The following is a 20,249-nucleotide window of genomic DNA, read 5'->3' as shown; positions in this document are numbered from 1 at the left end:
GACAAGTAGAAAAAATTGTCTGAAAGCGTCTAAAAACACATGATAAATATGGCCCAAGCATGCAAGACCGTTTTCTGGCATAATTTGCACCAGAAAAACTGTTGTAATTTGAATATCAAATAAACCCAATTGTCCGTTGGGTACGGTAGCCATCAGCTGCTGCTGCTATATCTTATGATACAACAGTATATACCATTATGTAATTCAAGCACTACAGTCGGGTTCACATGACCGTATGGTTTTACGGGCGTGTGCAGCTGCGTACCACCACATTTGTGATCATGTATGACTGCGCACATGACAGCGTATCGCACGGACGTGGTCACGCACTGGCGTTTTCTTCAAACTTTCACTCTATTGTCTCTAAGCAATGTTGAGTAAAAACGCAACACATACGCAATGTAATTGCGTATTTGTACAGCGCTTTCCTACGCACCCACAGAGAACAATAGGGCTATAGCTCGAGTAATACGCGGTAAAATAAAACATGCTGCATTCTTTTTACATGCGTATCATACGCAATGAATATATGCCAGTGTGAATGGATCAATGAAAACCAATGTACTTTCATTGACTCCATTCAAAGTGTATTATGCAATGAAATTACACTTGTGTGAGCCAGGGCCAAAGAGACATAATACTATATTTTTTGGTTTGGACTATAGAAAGTAACTGCCCATAGGACATACCGCAGGTTTAGACATCAGAAAATAGGATTAAAATATGTTATATTACTTGAAACTTTCCTGGTGAGCAGAGGAAGTGTAGCGGTTAAGGTTACTAAAAGCTCTAGGGTATCCATGAGGGCCATAGCTATCCCACGTACATCTACAGTGGAAGTACATCTTGTGTGGATTTACTATCTAGAGTGTCTAGTTTAGTAAATGCGTATGAGATATACTCACACTGGCATATAGACTCCACCTCATAGAGGCCACCTGGGTACTCCACTGTTACTTTGGCCTGCGGTGACATCACTATAATGGCTGTGGACATTCCAATATTCCCAGGGTTAGTGAGCTAAACATGACTACTGTAGGGTTGAGGACACCTTGGTGACCCCTGGACTAGTAAAGGTTTGCGGCTCCCCCATGTTCCTGGATTCACTCCCGATGACTGAAACTCCTGTTGTGGCACTTTCTGCTCCATTGACAATGGAGGCTGCGCTGCTATTGCTTTACTCCCAAGGGCTTCAACCGCAATGATCTGCAAGGTCACTGGATCAAAGCACACCAAATATGGATGCCTCGGTGCTGTTAGTTTACCTCCCCAGGCTCCTGCCACAATGTTTAGTAGTGGGAAAGAATGAGCAGCCACCTGAAGGATCAGATGGAGCAAGTCAGATAATCAGCTCTGGAGGCTGCAGCAGAGAGCTTGGCTGATGATAGGATGGATGAGTATCCAGGTGAGGCCACACTAGCTCCAGTGCCCTCACTCCCTATACTCATGAGTCTCCTCAGTTCCTGATTATGTGCAAAAGTGCCCTGCCTGTTCTGGTGCTGCCATATCCTCCTGACTTGGGGCTATAAAGACACAAGTACTTTTTAGCAAACTTTTTTCCTCATGAAAAATGCATCCAAAAAAATATTGTATTTCCAACACATCTCAGTCAAAAGCGTATTGTCTATTTTGAGCGTTAACACTCAATGAGATGAAAATAGCTAAAAACAGTAAATACAGTTACTGTAGAAATATAGTTCTTATATTTTGTAAAAACATTATAATTCATTGTAAAAAAACATAACTTCAAAATATTTATAGCCCTGCTGTGCCCGGGGTTCTGCTTTCCAGCTCCGCTTGGGGAGCAGGAAAGGGTAATCCCCTTGGCCAAACAGCTCCATCTCATGTCAAAACCGAACAGATCCCATTGACTATAATGGGGTCTGTTGGGTTTCTGCTCAACTGCCTGTCTGTAAGATGGAATGAAAAGCGCACGCAACACTTTTCTTCCAGTATTTTTAGCCGGATCTGCGGCGAAACCACCCACTGGAGATGTGAAACCAGCCTAAATGTGATAAAGAGAACGATAAAGGAAAAGGAGAAAGAGGAATCGAGAAATATGCTTGGAACATGACAGAAATAGTTAGAATATAATGTTTCTTCTATTCATAAACGATCAGGTCATTCAAAGACTATAGAAAATGAAGGAATATAAATACATACATCCACTAAGTGTACCAGACGCCTTGGCAATTTCTCCTTTAAAAATTATCGAATGATCTAAAAGAATTTCGATGTCCTTTACACCTCGGAATGAATGGATTCTTGATTTATTATAATTCCAAATTCTTATCATTGCCACTTTACAGGGGGAGGTAAAGTCTAAGTATATAAAGTGTATCTTTCCAGGAGTGAATGGTGCAAGCCAAACATGCATGTCATCTTGAGTCTTGTTAACACCATCAATGAGATTGGTTACCACTCTAGGGTCTGTGCCGTATGCAGGCAAGATATTTATGTTTGGGGGTTCTGCTTCAATCCTTGCAATCTGCACAGGGCTGCCAGTGTAGGAAAAGATTTCTATCCCATTAAGTCCAACATAGTGTCTGTCACCCCAAGTAGAAGTTATTTTAATACACAAATGTTGGCCATACGGCAAAACGGGTATCTCAAAGTCACTTCCATCATTCTCTACCATGTTGGGTTCGGGTAGTCTAGGCATTTCATGCGCATGTTCCTTTCTAACTGTTATATTTTGTTTTCCAATCTTTTGTTGATGCAAAAATTCATCAAAAATATCTCCTTCGAAATTCATATTCGAGATCCGACCTCGGTGAGACTGATTAAATTTTAGTAAAGATGTCCATGACTCCATCAGTTTATTTTCTTGATCACTGCTCCACCTTGGTCTTGTTTTCATGCTTCGTTGACTATCTAAAAATAAAAGCAGTCATTAGAAAACTTTGTTGTCACATCTATACCTAGATCCTAAATAATACATATTTATATTCTATTAGGGAGTTCTAAGATAAAAGCCTCCTGTTGAGGAACCTCAACTACAAGACAGGGCAGAGAGTAACTACAAAGAGCATCTTTCGCTCTTTCATTAACAGTCTCACTAACGAGTGTCATCATCTGTTAAAGGAAATCATAGCTAGTGCTAGCCTGTTATAATCATCAAGTTAAAAAGTAGCAAAAATTTCCTTTTTCTCTTTACACTGACATGCCAAGACTTTTTCAGGCACTATTTAAGAGGCATATAAGAACTTCAGACTGTTTTTTATTAACCAGAACGGAGAGTCACTGCAGTGCCCCGGCTTGGTATTTCATTGAATAGTTCCAAGGATTCTTTCTCACATGTACATATATGTAATACCAAGATCCTGTTGTGCTTCTATCGTATTCAAATCAAATAAATACAGCAGAGGAGAAATTAGTTTGATTTTCAAATGCCTTATGCATTTTCAGTGGCGTAGCTATAGGGGCCTGAGCGGTTGTGACCAGGCCCCTGAGCCATGGGTTCCTCATACCGAAATGGCAGCCAGCCCCCAAAACTCTGGTGCACACCAAATAAACTTTAACACCTACTCCCGCCGCCGTTTCATGTCACACAGAGTATTTAGTGCTGCCTGACTCTTCAACCACCCCCCACCTACCCATCTCCTGGCTCTTAGTGTACTGTAAGAGTGCCAGATAGCCAAGAGACACGGGAGGAGTTGAGTCACACTTTAATTGCTGGGTGATCTGTCAGACGGCAGACTTAGATGTTAAAGTTTATTCAGTGTGCATCAGAGTTTCAGGTGTGGATGATACATAGGGGCATATGTGGAGAAGCAAGAGGCAGACTGTGAAATAGTAGATGTACAAGGGTCAAATTATAGGCACGTGGGGGTAGCAGAGGGCAGATTATGAGCATTTGGTGGTGCAGAGGGTGGCATTACTAGTTTAGGGGAACAAAGGAGTCATTATTACTGTATTAGGCAATATTACTATATGGTGCAGAAAGGAGGCATTATTACTCTACTGGGCACAAAATGGGGCACTGTTACTATAAGGGGCACAAAGAGAAGCGTTGGAGATAGCAGCAGAACCAGGAGAATGTTCAGAGACACGTCATGGAAGAAAGTAGTCCAGTCCAGAAAAAGAAGTGAATGGAATATGGAGGAGTCCAATTGGAGAAATCATCACAGGAGGTAACTGCACTGTACATCACTATCGCTAGAGGTAACTACATTGTAATCACTATCACTGTGTAGAACCGATATCTTAAAATTAGTTGGTGACTGCGGAGAGGGCATAGCTTTAAAGGGGTTGTACGAAGAGACAAACAGTTGTTTATTACTTACTTGTCAATGGAAGGCTCAACTCTCGAAACGTTTCACTTTCTAATTCTGAGTCTTTTGATTTTAATACTTCCCGTCTTCCACTGATTGGACGTTTTTGATCTGAAATAATTTTTGTGCCAAAATTTTCAAAATCACTACAGTCTTTCCTTGCCAATATCATTGAAAGATCTGACTTGTCCTTTCTACCCAGTTGCTTCGAGCCAATGGTGGGATTTCTAAGAAAATCCTCAATGAGCTGGTCACTGACCATGTGGTTTTCATTTCCCAGAGAGTCTTTATTGATAGAATGATTTGAAATGTATAAAGGTTTGTCAGAACCTTGGTCACAATTCTTCTGCTGAAGGTTAGTTGAAGACTCCAGCCATTGCGGGGTTTTACTTGCTGAATTACAAAGCTTTCTGCCAGTAAGCTTTTCCAGCTGTTCTTTTATTGTTAGATCATCAGGATCAGTAGGAGAATGAGAATGTTCAATAGATGTGTTGCTTTCTGCATTTGCAAATTCTGTGGAGTTAACAGGCAATTCAAGAAGTTCATTAGCAGAGCCGTTTTCATCACTGCAGGTGTCCAATTCTTTCGATAAAATGTTTCCTCCTGGATAGATCATACATTTGTTGGGTCCCATCATTTTTAAATCTTCAGCAAAAGGAAATTCCTTCAGTTGTGAAGAACTTTCTGAGTTAGAAGGCTCAAGTAATCCAAATAAACTGGATTGTGACAAGATTTGATCACATGTGCTCTTATTGCTACCATCACCAAGCTCATCTCTTTCATCTTTTTGAGGGCTGAGAGGAGGCGGGGTGGCCGACTTCATCTGACCACTCCGTAAGTCAATAGTGTTACCGTAGTCAAACACTTGGTTACCACAACCTTTTTCTAAGATCCCATTAAACACTAAAGTTTCATTTTTATAGATCTTGACATGCTTCGCACCAATGTCCAGATCCTGAAAAAAGAAAGTGATCTTAGTTAGAAAAACATTTAAAAAGTCAATCCCCTGAATTATTTTTACATTATGTAACTGGCCCCCAGTATGTATAGATCAGCTAGTATTACCTTGTTTAGTTATTTCTTTTTATCTGGAAAATTCCCGTCAGTTGGGTCATGTGATCTTATGGTGACCCCCTGGTAGTTATTTGCCTTTCTGTTCTCCTAAAGAGGTTTTCCATAGAGAATACTACTGATAACCTATCCTTAGGATTGGTCAGTAATAGTTGATCGGCTGGGGTTTGTCACTCGGGACCCCGACCAGAGGTCTGAGCTGAAGCAGCGGAAGTCTCCGTGCCAACCTCTGTGTGGTGGCCGGCGCTTGAAATTGCACGCACAAAACACATTGATTTCAATGAGAGCCGTGCCTGCAGTTACTAGCACCAACCACTACACAGAGGTCAGCGCAGAGACTAACGCTGCTTCAACTCCGATCTCTGTGCATTTGTGGCGCTGTTAGCATGCACCTACTCCGCTAATCGGTCGGGATCCTGAGCGATGGACCCCAGCTGATTAACTATTCATGACTTATCCTGGGGATAGGTCACCCGTAATATTCTACATGGAAAATCTCTTTAAGGGGTCACCACAGCGTAATGACCAGAACTTCCTGTGTGATGAAATTACATGGAGTACACCATGCATGCTGTTCTCAGGTGAAAAGGGGGGGGGGGGGGGTTGTAATCTACAATCTGGCTTCTGATTCCAGAACTCTAATAAAATGGTCTAAAATGGGCACTAACTTTTCAAAAAACTTACATTTATATAATTGCCAGTGTGAAAATTAGCAAAACTGCTATGTACTTTAGAAACCTAAAAGTTTTTCTGCCGAAAAATCCAGCTAAGAAGCTGTCTCCCTTCCCTCTAGCTTGCTGTTCTGGGTTTACTAGTTCTTGATTGACAAAGAGACCTTATGGCAGCACAGCAAGAGGGGAATAATCCAGCGCATTGCAATGTGTGCAGATGGGAGAGGGATGAGTGGGAAGTGAAAGATGCTCACGGAGAGAGCTGCAAGTAGAGCTAAAGGTAAGATCTTCTGCTGTTTATACACAAGTACACAGCTAAAGCTATCTGTACATGTCTGCTTGATACTGTAAGTCAGATAGGCTTATGGTTGTTTGCATTTAATAGGCATTTAGAAAGCAAGATCTCTGTAGTTCTCTGTGTACAATGTATAGAACACATAGCGCAGCAGCTCTTCCCACCAGCCCTGAGAGGGTTGAGAATTAGATATACAGCCTGCACAGGGGGTTAAAAGTGAAAAATGCAGCAGAAAAGTCATATATTTGACCAGAAAGAATGCCATTACTCATGTACACAGACAGCAGTTTACTGAAAACTCAGGTATGCTTTAACTAAGTCACAAATGATCTGTCAACTGTTAAAGCTTCACAGGATTACTCTGTACGCCTTATGCTAGACCTGTTCTCTGCCTTTGACAGTCAACCATTCTCTCCTGTTACAACACTTCCTCATTTCTTGGCATCACAGGCTTGGCTATTTCCAGGATCTCATACTTTACTGACACAATATAAAGTGTCTTTCACTCACAAACCACCTATTCTACTCACCCTCTCTTTGTTAGTGTCCCTCAAGGCTCTGTCCAGAGACAGTTACTCCAGTCCAGCTATACCTTTGTCCTAGTCCTAAGGCAGCGCAAAAAATTTACCTCTGGCCAATATTCTACCATTGTGCTACAAAATTCTTGTAAAACAGACCTTATAAATGCTGTTTTAAAAGTTTGAGGTGTGCAGTTTTAAAATGGGATGATATATGTAGGTTTTTGATATACAGCTCATTCAAAGTCACAAAACTAGTCCCCCAAAATATAGGTTTTGTAGATTTCCTTCAAAATAAGAAAAATTTACCTTATATTTTAAGCTTTCGGACGTCCAAAGTAACAAATATTTTACCACCATAGAGTGGACATATGGTAAATGTTATTTTGTAACCATTTTATTTGGTATGAGTATTAGAGATGAGCGAGCACCCAAATGCTTGAGTCCACATTATTCGAGTCGAGCTTCTCATAAAATTCGAGAGCTCTACTTGAGTAACGAACCCCATTGACTACAATAGGAGACTCAAGCATTTTTGTATGTGGGACGCCGGGTACCTAGCTTTTCTTTTTTTCCTAGGGGTCTCGGTCTCTCTCGGTGGGGAGGGGCCAAAACAGGCACGTCACAGTGGGGAGGAGCCAAAAACTGGGGCGGGGTCGAACACAGCGTGATGCTCGTTCGAGTAACGAGCACCATCGAGTACGCTAATACTCGAACGAGCATCAAGCTCGGGAGAGTATGTTCGCTCAATTCTAATGAGTATCTATCTGTCTCATAAGCAAAAACCTTCTAAATTTGAAAATTGCTAATTTTACTAAATCTCCTATAAAAGTTAGGATTTTTAAAAAAATAAATATTAAACATATTGACCAATACTGACTGCTACTATAATGTACAATGTATCACGATAAAAAAAAAAAGTCTCAGAATCACTTGGATGAGTAAAAGTATTCCAAAGTTATTACCACAAAGTGATAAATGTCATATTTGAAAAATGGGGGCTAGCCAGAAAGGTCAAAACTGTTTTCAGGTGGAAAGGGGTTAAAAATCAAAAAAGAGCAACCAGAACAGTTTACGAGTCTCATACTATTTTAAACGTTTAGTCATAGCATAAATACCTTTGCAGAACAGTTTCTCTTTAAAGGGGTTGTCCCGTGCCGAAACGGGGTTTTTTTTTTTTAACCCCCCCCCCCCCCCCCGTTCGGCGCGAGACAACCCCGATGCAGGGGTTAAAAAACCAAACGGGGTAGTACTTACCCGAATCCGTGGACCGCAGGGCTTCTGTGCGGTCCATTGCCGATTCCAGCCTCCTGATTGGCTGGAATCGGCACGTGATGGGGCGGAGCTACACGGAGCCGGCATTCTGCACGAGCGGCCCCATTGAAGACAGCAGAAGACCTGGACTGCGCAAGCGCGGCTAATTTGGCCATTAGAGGCCGAAAATTAGTTGGCTCAATGGGAACGAGGACGCTAGCAACGGAGCAGGTAAGTATAAAACTTTTTATAACTTCTGTATGGCTCATAATTAATGCACAATGTACATTACAAAGTGCATTATTATGGCCATACAGAAGTGTATAGACCCACTTGCTGCCGCGGGACAACCCCTTTAAAGGCACATCTCCACAGGTGCAATAGCAAATGCAGACTGCTCCAGTGATATGAATACAAATGCTTGTAGAATATACCATACAAACAATATATCAAATGGAAAGCGTTACAAATGATACAACAAACGGTCCAGGAGCTAAGTAAGGCCCTTTACCAGGTCTGTGAGATCCCCCAGGACACCATGAAAATGCTCATCAGGAGCATGACCAGATGTTGTCGGGAGTGCAACAGGCATGTGGGGGCCATACACACTACTGAGTCACAAAATGAGCTACCATGATAAATTCACACAAATTCATTTTCTGGGTGATTTGGATTTCAGCCCTCAATTGCTTGATGATTTTGTTTCCTCTGACTGTTGGAATGTTGTTTTGTTCTCATCATATTACACAATTTATATCAGTGAATTCTTTCATTCATCGAGATCCGATGTGCGATTAAAGTGCCCCCTTAATTTTTGAGCAATGTAGTTACACATTGTAAACTCCGACCATGCATCAATAGATGATAAATTTGGCGCATCTTGAAGCACTGTTGACCAACTTTACACCAACTATTCGTAGATAATCTTTGCCCTGTCACACTCAACCCCTTACTAGAACTATCAAGGACAATTAAATGCGTCACAATTTTCCCAATCTTGCAAATACGCTGCCTTAGGGTAAACTTCGTTTCTGCTCCATCTTTCAAGCCGTATATCCAGGCACTTACCTATCTACCATCTACCAGCTCTAGCTCAAAAATATTTCTCAATTGTACTCTCTATTCAACCTTGAGTTAACAAAAATGCTAGCTCAAACCTCAATCTCCCACTTAGACTACTGCAACGCTATCCTATGTGGTCTCCCATCTAACATTACGGTACCCTCCAATCCATCCTTACCTCTGCTGCCTTGTAAATCTACATTTCACAGGCTATTCACTGCAATCATTAATAACAACATAAAAAGGCTGACCACAATATGTCCCCTCCATACAGTTCTGCCTTAATCTACTAACAAATTCCCACATGCAATCTCTGGTCCTCAGTAGACCATCTCAAAGTCTTCTCCTGAGCTTCCCTTATACTCTGGATAAAGCTATCCAAAAAAACTAACTTCTCCAGAAAAGCCTAAAAACTACAATAACCCCTCGCAGTCATGGCACTCTCTTCTTCTGTACCAGTCTGTGGCTTATTAAACAAACTGTCTCCTCAAAGACGACCCCCCCATTCAAAGTGCGGCTGATGTGGCACAGATCTGATTTTTCCAGCTGAAGTCATGGCCGGTCAGATATTTCTCTAACTGGTTATGGTGACCATTCAGGTATAATCTAAAAATGGCTTGAATCCACAGTATGGGCGCAGCTTGTAGATAGCCGCTCTCTATTCTGGATTATATATGGGGGTGCCAAACAGGAGACCTTCCATCCTATTATACCAAAGTCCCAACAAGGCATATGGATAGGGGTTGTCTTCATAAAACAACTCCTTTAAGTTCATGACTATTGTGCTTATTGTTATTATTTTCTTACACTATGTACTTAATCCCTTTTGTAGTACATCACCGTGGAATTAATAGTACCTTAATACAAAATAAAAATTAGCATCATGGGTGGAACTGATCTTTCATGGCGGTCCCCAGGTTTTTATACCGTTGGCCTATGTTTAAGATGAGACTCAATTTGTGACCAGTGAGAGTTTGACCCCAAGACCCCCAACTAACCAGCAGAGAAAAGAGGGTTTTGGAGAAGCATTCATTACAGTATATGGTCATATGGATTTAGCAGATGTCATTGCAGTTTTCTGAGTGCGGCCAATAGCTGCATTGTGCTAAGACTTGTACGGTGTAACACCACAGTAATGCATAACTAGGTAAGACATATTCAATGATATGCTACATTTGTAAACTTGTTCTAACATATTATACACTAAGTAATGACAATCTGGAACCTATTGTTAATTTTAAGTATAAAAGTTATGTAAATCAAGATAAAATTGTACATGTAAGAGATTGCTAGATAAAAGACTCTTTTAAGCTTTCATATATTCTTAGTGCTTATCTTTGTGATGTGGAACATCTAAATACCCAAGTCAAGATTAGTAGAAGAATTCAAGATAAATCTCTAATAATAAATCCACCAAATGAAAGCCTGTGTGTAGCATTATATTAAATCTTCCTTATAATAAGCTCCAATAAAAGCAGGGGAAAAAATCAGTCGGGTAACAGAACACTTTCTTCCCAAAATACATACATTTACATAATACATTTCTTTTTGAAAATGGACTAAAAAGGAAAAGTTGAGTTGTATTATCAATGTGAAATGCTTACACAAAACTACTAAAGAAAGCAACAGAACGTGTCTGAATTGTGATCCACTATGAAAGACACGGGGGAATTTACTAAGTGCTTGGAGACCGTTTGGGTGTAGAAAACATGTGCAAATTTTGGTGCATAAACCATTTCTGCAGAAAAATGTGACTTGATTTTACACTAGAGATGAGTGAACGTGTTCGGCTCCGCCCCTTTTCGCCCGGACACCGAACTTCGCGAGGAATTCCGTGTTCGGGCGAAAAAAGTTCGGGGGTCGCCGTGGCAGCGCGGGGGGTTGCGGCGGGGAGTGGGGGGGGAGAGGGAGAGAGAGAGGGCTCCCCCCTGTTCCCCGCTGCTGCCGCCCGCGCCGCCGCGCCTCTCCCCGCCCCCCGGCGCCCCCCGAATACTTACGCGCGAACACGGAAGTCCTCAGAAAAGCCGGTGTTCGGGTGCGTAAGTGTTCGTTAAGAACACGTTCGCTCATCTCTATTTTACACCATTCTTGACACGCACATATATACAAAAAGGGGGTGGGACTTAGAAAACTGTGGGTGTGGCCTACTATTCTTTACCCCCGAAACTGAGGTACACTATAATAAAAACTACGCCAACTCATAGCTCATAACTTTATTAAGAGGCATGTGTCTCTTTAGAAATAAGAGGCATCTTACTCCAGCACCCTTTAGATTAAGACAGGCACATAAAATATCAGTTTGATAGCCTTTATGACATCTTATGTACATGTACGTATTTATCTCACATCTATCCAGTTTTTAGAACATATATTAACAATTTAAAGTCATGTATGTTTTTAAAGTAGCTTTTTTGAGGGGGGTTCCGTGTGGATTTTTTGTAATATAAATTCTTTATTTGCAAATTTTGGAATGGACATGATTGACATCCGGGAAGGACATGGGAAAGACAAAACAAAAAACAAACAAAATTTCTCTGCCATCATGCAGAGCAATATTAGAATAAGGGCTAATGTCCACGGGTGGATTTCCACGGCATAAAATGCTGTGGAAATCTGCAGCATTACACCACAGCTATTAGGTTCTATTGAATTTCGCAGCGTGAAATAACCCGTGGCATGTTCTATTTGCCGCGGGAATATTTGTAGTCAATGGAAGCCGGCCGTCGCGCTATACTTCCGCTGTAGCACAGCAGAAGTATAGCGTGAATATGCTTCCCGCCCGTGTCATATGACACTGCGGGGCGTCATGCGGGACTCGCACAGTGGATACAGGAGGTAAGTATGGGGTCTTCGGAGGGCAGGGGGTGCCGTGACGGAAGACCGCAGCGGTATTCCATCACAGCCATGGGCATGAGGCCTAACAAATTAAAAGTTTAATTATCCAAGTATGTAAAATAGAGAAAACAAAATGGCATGTCAATTTAAATTGTAATAGAAAGCAAATCTATGCTGTATGTAGTCAGGTTTTTCCTTCCTCCTCAGCGACGGATCATTCTCTTGCAATAGCTTTTTTTGTACGTTTTTCTCTTGCACTTACTTAGTATTGTATTGGCCCACTCTTTCCCCACCCTACACATGGTTATGTCTGATGCTTTACTATATACAAAGAGGCCGAGGTCCGACCTGGTCCCTGATGCAGATTATCTTTTATGGGACTGTTGCAGTTTGTTTGCCTGTACAAGTCTAACAATCCTCCACTCAGTTCCAGCATTCTACAGAATAGTCATGAGCCCCTTCAGGCATTAGGTTTATTCCTTGTTTAGTTGCCATATGCTCCGCTGTCTGAAAAACTTAATAACTGCTGTTCTGAAACAATAAAAAAAAAGTGTATCTGCTTTGCTTGTACTTGCTGGCACCACAGCTTTAACCATAGCCATCTCAGTTTCAAAGTTTGTGTGATCAGGTCATTTACACATTATATCTTACACTAAACACTCTAGGAGTTGCTTAACTTCTCCCTCTCATCCCTCCTAATTATCTGAGACAAGTCAAAGCACTTTACATAAAATGTTCTACTGCCGGTAGTAAACTGGTCACTAAATGTAAAGTGTTAGTAATAAAGCTAGAATCAATCGCTCCGATTGCGCAAGGCTACCGTTGGACAAAATTGAACCAAAATTTCAATACCATAACTAATGAACAATTAGAAAACAAAGGTCATAAAATATCACTGAAAAACTGATCATCATAATAGTGTTATTAATAATGATAATTAACACAAACCCCAACACTATGAATATTTGGAAAAATCCCTAAAAGTGTTCTTGTGATAAAATGTGGATTAACTTACCCTTCATTCAAATGTTGTAGCTGTTGAGAAGAGGATATCATAAAAACAATGTATTAATCTACTCTTTGTGTTACTATGCTCTACATGGATGGAATGCCGGTCAGCAAATAAGATAATAAGCTAAGACTACTTACACTGAGCGTCTTGTTATAATTCCAAATCTTTATCTTGCATATGTCAAAATCACATGACCTAGAAGGATTTCGTATCACGAAATAAAGCTGCACAGGAGGGTGGAACGGGCACATCCACATGTAGCATTCCTTTGTAGTCTGAAGAAGACAGTTATGAGTGAAAGTGGGTTACTTGTAAAATATTGCACTTATGCCAGTAGTGGCATGCAAGTAGTAGAAAGTTCCCACACACCACAGTACTCAGCGAAGACACCTACTACAGGCTCGGTGTGCTTTTATTTTGAGACGTATTCAATGTATATTCCATTCATGCATTATATGTTAAGTCTGCAATTGTTTTCCACAAATGTTGCAAAATGCAGCTCATTTGTGGAATACTTACATGCAGTGAAGAAAAGAAGGATGTGTCAGTCAGTATAGTATCATAGATTGATGTAAACTATAGCAATACCAATTACGGTTGACTTAGTCCAACACTTGTTGACTGTACGAGGGGCTACTGATAAGTCTTTGGCTTTGTGTTCTTTTTTTGTTTCTATGGTAACGAATGTTACATCACATGAAAGCCTTATGTGTCTAATATATGTTTTCAAAATTTTGTGTTTGTAGCTTATGGCAACAGTGATCTAGGCATGTGGAAAAAACAAAATGGCTGAGTCTAAGGCGATATTCACAGCAAATGAGAGCAGAGGAGTGAAAAAATTCTTGTTTCTGCAAGGAAAGTTCACAAAGGATATTCATGGTGATATGTCGCAGACATTGGGGGATCAATGCCCTTCGTATTCTACAGTTAAGAACTGGGTTCCCAAATTTAAAATGGGCCACTTCAGCACCAATGATGAGGAACGTCCTGGATGACCGAGAAAGGTTGTTGTTCTGGAGATCACTGATGCTGTGCACAACCTCATACTGGAGAATCGGCGAATTTCAGCTAAAGGAATAGCAGACATCATAGGGATTTCTTGTGAACGTGTTTGTATCATTATCCATGAGCATTTGAACATGAAGTAGCGATCTGCAAAGTGGGTCCCCAAATGTTTGACAACAGATCAGAAAAGCATGCGAGTGAAAGCTTCCCGGACTGATAAGAACTTCCTGGATCGAGTGGTCAATATGGATGACCTGGGTTTATTTGTATGACCCCCAAACCAAGGAGCAGTCAAAAGAGTGGAGGCACAGTAGTTCTCCTTACCCAAAGAAGTTCAGGGTGCAAAAATTAGCCACTAAGGTGATGGCGTCTATGTTCTGTGATAAGGAGGGCATGCTGCTAGTGGACTATCTTCAAAATGGTTCCACCATCAATACAAGGTATTACATTGAACTTTTGGACCAATTGAAGGCAACTCTGAAGGCCAAAAGACGCGGCAAGCTGTCCAAAAGAATCTTGTTCCTGCAAGACAATGCCTCAGCTCACACTGCACAAGTGACCACGGCAAAACTGGTGGAGCTAGGCTTCCAGCTGGTTGACCACCCACCTTATTCACCAGATCTAGTTCCCTCCGACTATCATCTGTTTCCAAACACCTCAAGGGTACCAAATTTCACACCATTTCTGATGCCATGGCTGCTACGGATGACTGGTTTGAGGCACAACCGAAATCCTTCTTTTTGCAAGGCTTACAGAACTTGGAATACCGATGTAAGAAGTGTGTTGACATCAGTGGAGAGTATGTGGAATAAATGTAAAGTTTCATCTTCCCATCTCGCTTCTTTCTGAGTAAAGCCAAAGACTTATCAGAAGCCACTCGTAGATGGTAGCATCTCGATTGCTAAATTAAGTTATCACTGATCTACTGAAGATCTGTCAAAGATCTACCAGGAGATCTCAACCTAGTAGCTGCATACCTTGGGCATAAGCCAACCAACAGGTATTTTCTCATTTTGAATTTCAATAAGAACTAGAAGATGATGATTATTTAGATCCCAACAATTATTGGGGAAAAAATACCTGAAACTTCCCGTTAACCAAACAATGAAGGTCTCCGGGGAAATTGGCATTTCTTATGTCCACGTCATGAGGGGAGACATATATTTTCTGATCCTTCAGATTAAAGAATTGAACCTCAGTCAATCCCACACTATAAGGATTCCCCCAGTTAGAAACGATTTCCACTGTGATGTATATAGTGTCTTTGTCCGCTTGTGGTGAACTGACCTAAAACATACAAAAATGGAGACTGTTAACATCCAATGATGATAAAACAATGATGGCTACACACAATGGTTACTGTAATAATACACTGACCATATATAACCAGATAAAACCACTGGCAGGTGATGTGAATACCACTGATAATCTCGTTACCATGGTACCTGTCAAATGGTAGGATATGTAAGGCAAGAGAAGAGTCAGATCTAGAGGTTGATGTGTTGGACACCGAAAAAAAATGGACGGATGTAAGGATCTAAGGGACTCTGACAAAGGCAACACAGTGTCAAGATGACTGGGTCAGAGCATCGCCATAATGGCAGGTATTATGGGGTGCTCCCAGTATGCAATGGCTAGTTGCTACCAAACAGGGGCGAACTGGGCTGGGGGGCATGGAGGCATGTGCTTCCTGGACCGAGCTCTCTGCAGATCTCTATGGCCACCCAGCCTCCGCCCCTACTTACAGAATATTCGTTACATATACGCAGAGAGGGCTAACCTCCAATGCTCCACTGCGCTATACGACATAACCATGCTCCATCTCTTCCTGGATCTGTCCCTCAATGTACAGAAAAGGTTGGAGCCAAGAGGATGAGGAGTGCGGTATGTCATATGGCGCACCGTCAGAGATCTGCGTTTATGAAATGAACATGCAGTAAGTTTTCATTGGCAGTCAGAATTGTAGGATCGGAGCCAGAGCGGCCATAACATCTGCAGTTGGAGTTACTGAGCCACAAAGGGGCATTGCAGGGGAATTCAATATAAAAGCGGTTGTATCAGAATATCAAGTAACTCTGTATCCACATGATAAGGGATAACTTGCTGATCGGTGAGGGTCTCACTACTGAGACCCCTGCCAATCTCAGGAACAGGGGTCCCATGCACCCCATCCATGGAGCGCTGGTTGCACAAGCACACAAGCACTCCAGTCACTTTCAAAGGGACTGCCGTGTACCCTAGTGGCACACACATGCGGGTACTTCCGTCACTCCCATTAAAATGAATAGAGCGCTGACCGTGCATGCTCAGCCAGCGCTCCATTCAGAATGACATCACCATGCAGGGGGCAGTGACGAGAGCAGGATGCAGGAGACACAGCCCCATATCGCGCTCCCCCGTGCGAAGTTAGCCTTAGGCCTCGTTCACACGGGCGACACGGCATCGCCGTGAGAGAATTTGTAGCACCACATGCAGGGATTTTCGGGGGGTGGAAGGCTTGAAATATAAGTCCTTCCCACGAAAATAAGCCCTAGCTGCAGAAAAAAAGTATACATCACTTTAGTAACATTGTCCGGGGCTCCGCTGCATCTTCTCTCTGATCCCTGGCACTGTTTTTCATCTCTTCTGGTCAGGAAATGAAAAATCCCTGCCTCCTAGAAGTGCTGGCTGTGATTGGCTGACGCTTAGCCAATCAGAGCCAGCGCTCCATGAATGGCTACAATTGGTTCATCGAACGCTGGTTGTGATTGGCTAAGCGTCAACCAATCAGAGGCAGCACTTCAGAGGCGGGGATTTTTCAATCCCCGGCCAGAAGAGATGAAGGAGAATAGTGCCAGAGAGAAGATGCGATGGAGATGACAGCGCTTCTAAGGTGATGTATAATTTTTTTTTAATTTAAACTGCAGTTAGGGCTTAAGTTATGGCTTTGACAGCAGGATTTCCTACTGTCAAAGTTGCATCACACCGCACAAAAAAAATCGCGTTTTCGTGAGTTACAACAGAGGCGCTCCATGGGAAACATAGGCTACAAAACCTCACGAGTCGCGTGCATATCGGGGGACTCGCAAGGTTTTTGTTTTCGAATGTCGCATGCTACAAAACACCACACATGTATATTAACCCATAGGAAAGCATGGGCTTCACATACATGCGATTTGTAGCATTATAGCAGCGCGACTTTGTCGCCTGTGTGAACGAGGCCTTATAGACAAATGTAATCACACCTAATTTTTATGGGTTATCAACGCTGAAATCCAGAAGTCCCAAAGGGTTCACTTACTTTCTCTTGCAGCTGTAAATGTTAACAGTGTTACAACCATGTCAACATTCAGCTGTCACATGACACAAAGCTTTATTATTTTTTTTTTTTTTTTTAAAAAGGCAGATTTTGCAGTAATGTTGTAGAGTTAAAACTTCTCTTTTTTTGCTTTTCTGTGTTTTTATTAATCATGACAAAGAAAGGAAACACAAAGTGCAGAATAAACTTGTCTGAATCTTCTCCAACAATACGAGCCTACCAAATGATACAAAGCTCAAAGTTCAAAATGCTTTTTGCTTTAAAAAAAAGCAATAAAAATCCAGCCCTGCTGAATAATAGGATGTGTTCCTACATCTACAAATCGGCAGATGAGAGGGAGGACTCGTGACCCTGTAAAATTATAGAACTTGTTGCCTTTTAATTTTGTCATTTCTATCAGCAGGGGGCATCATTATTAGTGTGCTGCGAACATCAGCGACTAAGGCGCAGAATAGTTTGTGGAGAGATACACATGGCATTATCATTTTGAGCAGCGTCTCCTCTGAGACTGCCACGTATAGCCTGCGCTCCGAGTACATTGTACGTGATTCATCCGTGACCTTTTGCATGACGACAGAAAAAAATCCAACTCTGATCCAAGACATATTTTCAGTTTGACTATTATTATTAAATTTCTAGTACTATGATTTAGAAAAGGTTTATTTAATCTACTTTAACTCTTAACCCCTTAATTACAGCTTTGCAATGGATGAAAGAAACTCCTGTCATGTACTAGCAGTACAAAAAAAGTAATAATGAGGAGAAAGATGTGGCATTAATAAAAGGTCTCATAAATAATGTGGATTTCAACAATGTGTGTGATGCAGCTCTACGGTGCATCAATGGGATAAAGTAATCAAATGGCTTCTGCTAGTAATTAAATAATATGTTGGGAGTTTAAGCTATACATATTGCTGTATACTGGTCTGACATTTGCCTTACAAGGCATTATGCCTGCAATAACTAAACATCCTTCATGTAATCTTAACCCCCTTAGTGACCAAGCTGGCTTAGGCCTTACTAGTCAACTAATTTTTCAGGGTTTTTTTCATAGTCTCATTCCAGGAACCCTAACTTTTTAATGCTTCTGCTGACATAGCCATGAGGTCTTGTTTTCTTATATATTTTAATGGCATTTTTGGGCACATAAAATGTACTAGTTGATATGCCCAGCTTCGCCAAACTTAATTTGGTATCGGTGTTTACCTGTTTGCACGGTAAATTTCATGAAGTCGTGGTTACTTCAGAGGAACCAAGGAATAAAATATGTATACACATAGAGGAGTGTTAGATTCTCCTCAGACTGCATGTACCGATGTCCCTCTGGAGACTGTGCCACCCCTCTCACCCCTTTTAATTCAAATTTAACCCCAGACTGGAGGTTGCAGCCGCTTCATAGCTTTAAAGGCATGCTCCATCCCTGCAATCCATGGCCACTTTCTTATGTACTTTACAGCCTTTCAGTATATGCACATAGTTGTCAGTTAGTTTGTCAAAGTGCTAACGCCCATTATCCGTCCGTCCGTATGTGTGTGTGTGTGTGCTGTGTGACTTGTATGCAGAGCCTGACAGCACCTGCGATGTCAGTCACCAGCTCTTAGTGACGTCATCACAGGCCCCTTACCCTCCTTGTGCACTGAAAGGAGGATTATGGGCAAACTACATACCTTCCAAACCCCTGTGGCCTCAGTTGCTATGGATACAGCAGTACTCAGTCTGGAAGTTTGTACCTGGTTGTTGCACACCTGTGTGGAGACTCCAATAAATCACACCCCACAAATGTCCACATACATAGCTGGCAGTGTATATTGACCAACAACATTGAGGCATAGTCCTTCACCTCTATCTTCACATCTCCTGAACGGGATACCCTGTCATCTCAAGTGCTAATGCCGCCAACACCAGCCCAGCCTTCATCTAATTGTGAACCGTTGTCCAGTGTTAAAATAAATCATCTGTCATGCAAACATGTCACCAGAGAGAGTTCAATGCCGCCGTGAAGCTAATGCAGCTTACATGACACAGCGACAAGCCACGATTTCACTTCAGCCCCCAGCTGAAGTTTGTGAATCCCGCGCAGCAGATATGCGAAAGCTACGAGCGAACATGTCTCTTCAGTGAGCTGCTGACGTTCATAAATCACGTGCAGCTTATATGTGAAAGCTACGTAGCAGAGCTGTGTGTGCAACGTTCATGTAGCAGAGCTGTGTGTTGCTCTGCCATTTTTTTCCCTATATCTACCAAATGCAGTTCAACAACCACATGGTTAAAATCCCTAAAAAGTGCCTGGTCCTTAAGGGGTTAAATAAAGTTAATGTCTCAAAATAAAAAAAAAATTAAAAAAACTTTAAAATCTGAGAAACAACAGTAACATTACATTGTAATCTATTTTACCGTGGGAAATCCCTTCTAACTGTAGCATGCCATTTTTGTATGTATGGTGGGATTAGATAAGGACGTGACACTGAAGAAATATCGGATGCTTAATCCGACTGGAGGAATCTTTACATTTACCATTTGTCTTTGTTTACTTTATTGCAATTGTCACTTAGAACATTTGTATTGAGCCTTTAATTACTTACTGTACTTTCCCAATGGCAGAGAATAAAAATGATGCCAACGCTGCTGAATGTCCTGAAAGTAATGAATATGTATGGTCTGTATTTATAACATTGACCTTTGTCTTGAAACAGCTTTGCAATGCCACTGTCCTATGCGTATACCTCTGGGGCAGAGGAGCTTCTGCTCGTGCGATTCTAAACACACTGAATCTCCATTAGTCTTGTGTACCATAAAGGCAAAAATGTCTGTCAGCATATTCTATTCCGGGCTGGATGTTTTCATACTTTTATGAGAAATGCTATCAGAAAAAGCCCTTGCTGTATAATAACCAGTCAGCAACTGCTGGGCGACCATTAGTCAAACTGCAGCCAAGTATAACACTAACTAAAAGG

General features: G+C 41.6%; 1 protein-coding gene across 3 annotated transcripts in view; it reads right to left on the bottom strand.

The window, feature by feature from the left end:
- KATNIP (katanin interacting protein) overlaps positions 1–20,249 on the bottom strand; it is a 227,168-nt gene that overhangs the window by 161,776 nt on the left and 45,143 nt on the right. For all 3 annotated transcript variants that reach the window (XM_066576139.1, XM_066576138.1, XM_066576141.1), the window contains exons 13-16: positions 15,078–15,284; positions 13,130–13,267; positions 4,287–5,229; positions 2,164–2,874 (exon numbers count right to left, since the gene is read on the bottom strand). In XM_066576139.1, coding sequence (XP_066432236.1) covers positions 2,164–2,874; positions 4,287–5,229; positions 13,130–13,267; positions 15,078–15,284 — 1,999 coding nt within the window. The remainder of the gene's footprint in view (positions 1–2,163; positions 2,875–4,286; positions 5,230–13,129; positions 13,268–15,077; positions 15,285–20,249) is intronic.

This window comes from Eleutherodactylus coqui, chromosome 8, assembly GCF_035609145.1.
Source record: "Eleutherodactylus coqui strain aEleCoq1 chromosome 8, aEleCoq1.hap1, whole genome shotgun sequence".
Taxonomy (NCBI): Eukaryota; Metazoa; Chordata; class Amphibia; order Anura; family Eleutherodactylidae; genus Eleutherodactylus; species Eleutherodactylus coqui.
Note: the sequence above shows the minus strand (reverse complement) of the source record. Positions and strands in the feature narration are given on the sequence as shown.